A 1858-nucleotide genomic window follows, 5' to 3' on the forward strand; every position below is an offset into this window, starting at 1 on the left:
TGTATGCCTGCAGGCCAGAAGAGGGCACCAGACCTCATTACAGATGGTTGTGAGCCACCATGTGGTTGCCGGGAATTGAACTCAGGACCATTGGAAGAGCAGGCAATGCTCTTAACCACTGAGCCATCTCTCCAGCCCAGAATTCATTAATTTGTATACTATAAATGAATTTTAAAAAAGCAAGTACTGGGGCTGGAGAGATGCCTCAGCAGTTAAGAGCACTGGCTGTTCTTCCAGAGGACCCAGGTTCAATTCCCAGCACCCATATGGCAGCTCCCAACTGTCTGTTATCCAGCTCCAAATGATTTGATGCCCTCACACAGACATAAAGGCACATAAAATAAAAATGAATAAATTAGAAATTAAATAAAAAATCAAGTGCTTTATATCCATAATGTCGTACATTCACTGTACATGTTTACATAATAGTAAAAGGTTTGTTTTACTACTTATCTATCTCACCTATCATAAATGAGCCTTAAATACAAAAACACATATTAGAATTGGACATAAAGGATCTTGGTGATGGCCAGGTGGACGTGGCGCATGCCTTTTCTTTTTTTAAAATTTACTTATTTTATGTATATGAGTGCTCTATCTTTATGTACACCTTTATGCCAGAAAGGGCACCAGTTACTATAGGTGGTTGTAAGCCACCATGTGGTTGTTGTGAAGAACAGAGCCATCATCTCCCCAGCCCCCAAAGGTGGTGGTGCACACCTTTAATCCCAGCACTCGGGAGGCAGAGGCGGGTGGATGTCTGAGACCCAGGCCAGCCTGGTCTACAGAAGCAAGTTCAGTATAGTCAAGGTTGCACAGAAAAACAAAAACAAAAAAATACCAGAAACAAAAGAATTTTGGTGATTAGGAATCTTCAAAATAGTCAAATACATGTTAGCTAAGTTATTTTAAAGTTTAAATTGATTATTTATTCTTCTGGACATATGATGTGTGCTCTATCCACACAGAGGTTCTCTCCTACAGCAGGGCCTGGGGAGTGACTCTGCCATGCTGTACAGCAGGCAGTTTTACCCTTCCAGTCATCTCATTATTCAGCTGTCAATGTTTTTATATAACCCCTTTTTACCTTCTTTCTTTGGCTGACAAATGTCTTCGGCTCTGTGATTTACTGTCACTCTATTAAACAAGAACAAAGAATTATAAAACTATTACTATTATTTTTTCAAATAGTAAGTTACAAAAGAACTTATTCAGAAAAACCACAATTTTTAAAAAATAACTTCAAAAATAGCTTACTGCATTAGAAGATTCTTCTTTTGTAGCCAGTTTCTGCAGAGGCCTATGAAAACAAAAGAATTTATTAGCCTACGAATGCCATTTAGTTGGTCTTAAAATTCCCCCATCTGCTTACAGTCCTACAAATCTTCAAATACAACAAAATACATCCAAATCATATTCCCATGCTTTTATATACATTCCTCGTGTGACATGTGTTAAATCTTCTTCTGTGTCAGCTGCTGCTAGAAGCTCTGCACTAAAATCTCCACCAAAACCCTGTGAAGGGAATACTCTGTTTTCTAAGATAGAAATTCATGCTTTAACACAATGTAGCTTGCCCAAAGAGACACCCTAAGACTTAATTTCGGTCTGTCTGACTTCTAAGTCATGCTTTAAAACTCTAATAACAATTCTTAAACAAAAACAAACAAAACATCATCCTCTGTGGTAGTGCACGCCTTTAGTCCCAGCACTGTGGAGGGAGGCAGAGGCAGGAGGATCACTGTGAGTTCAACACCAGCCTGGTCTACAGGGTGAGATCCAGGACAGCCAGGGCTACACAGAGGAACCCTATCTTAAGAAAAGAAAAGAGAAGAGAAAAGAGGGGAAGGGAGAGGGA

The 1858-nt window shown here is 39.6% G+C and overlaps 1 protein-coding gene across 2 annotated transcripts in view; it reads right to left on the minus strand.

The window, feature by feature from the left end:
- Positions 1 to 1858, minus strand: part of Nemf (nuclear export mediator factor) — a 53594-nt gene that overhangs the window by 9330 nt on the left and 42406 nt on the right. For both annotated transcript variants that reach the window (XM_005343141.2, XM_026779221.1), the window contains 2 exons: positions 1258 to 1300; positions 1088 to 1137 (listed from right to left, as the gene is read on the minus strand). In XM_005343141.2, coding sequence (XP_005343198.1) covers positions 1088 to 1137; positions 1258 to 1300 — 93 coding nt within the window. The remainder of the gene's footprint in view (positions 1 to 1087; positions 1138 to 1257; positions 1301 to 1858) is intronic.

The sequence above is a fragment of the Microtus ochrogaster genome, chromosome 1 (assembly GCF_000317375.1).
Source record: "Microtus ochrogaster isolate Prairie Vole_2 chromosome 1, MicOch1.0, whole genome shotgun sequence".
In the NCBI taxonomy this organism is placed as follows: domain Eukaryota; kingdom Metazoa; phylum Chordata; class Mammalia; order Rodentia; family Cricetidae; genus Microtus; species Microtus ochrogaster.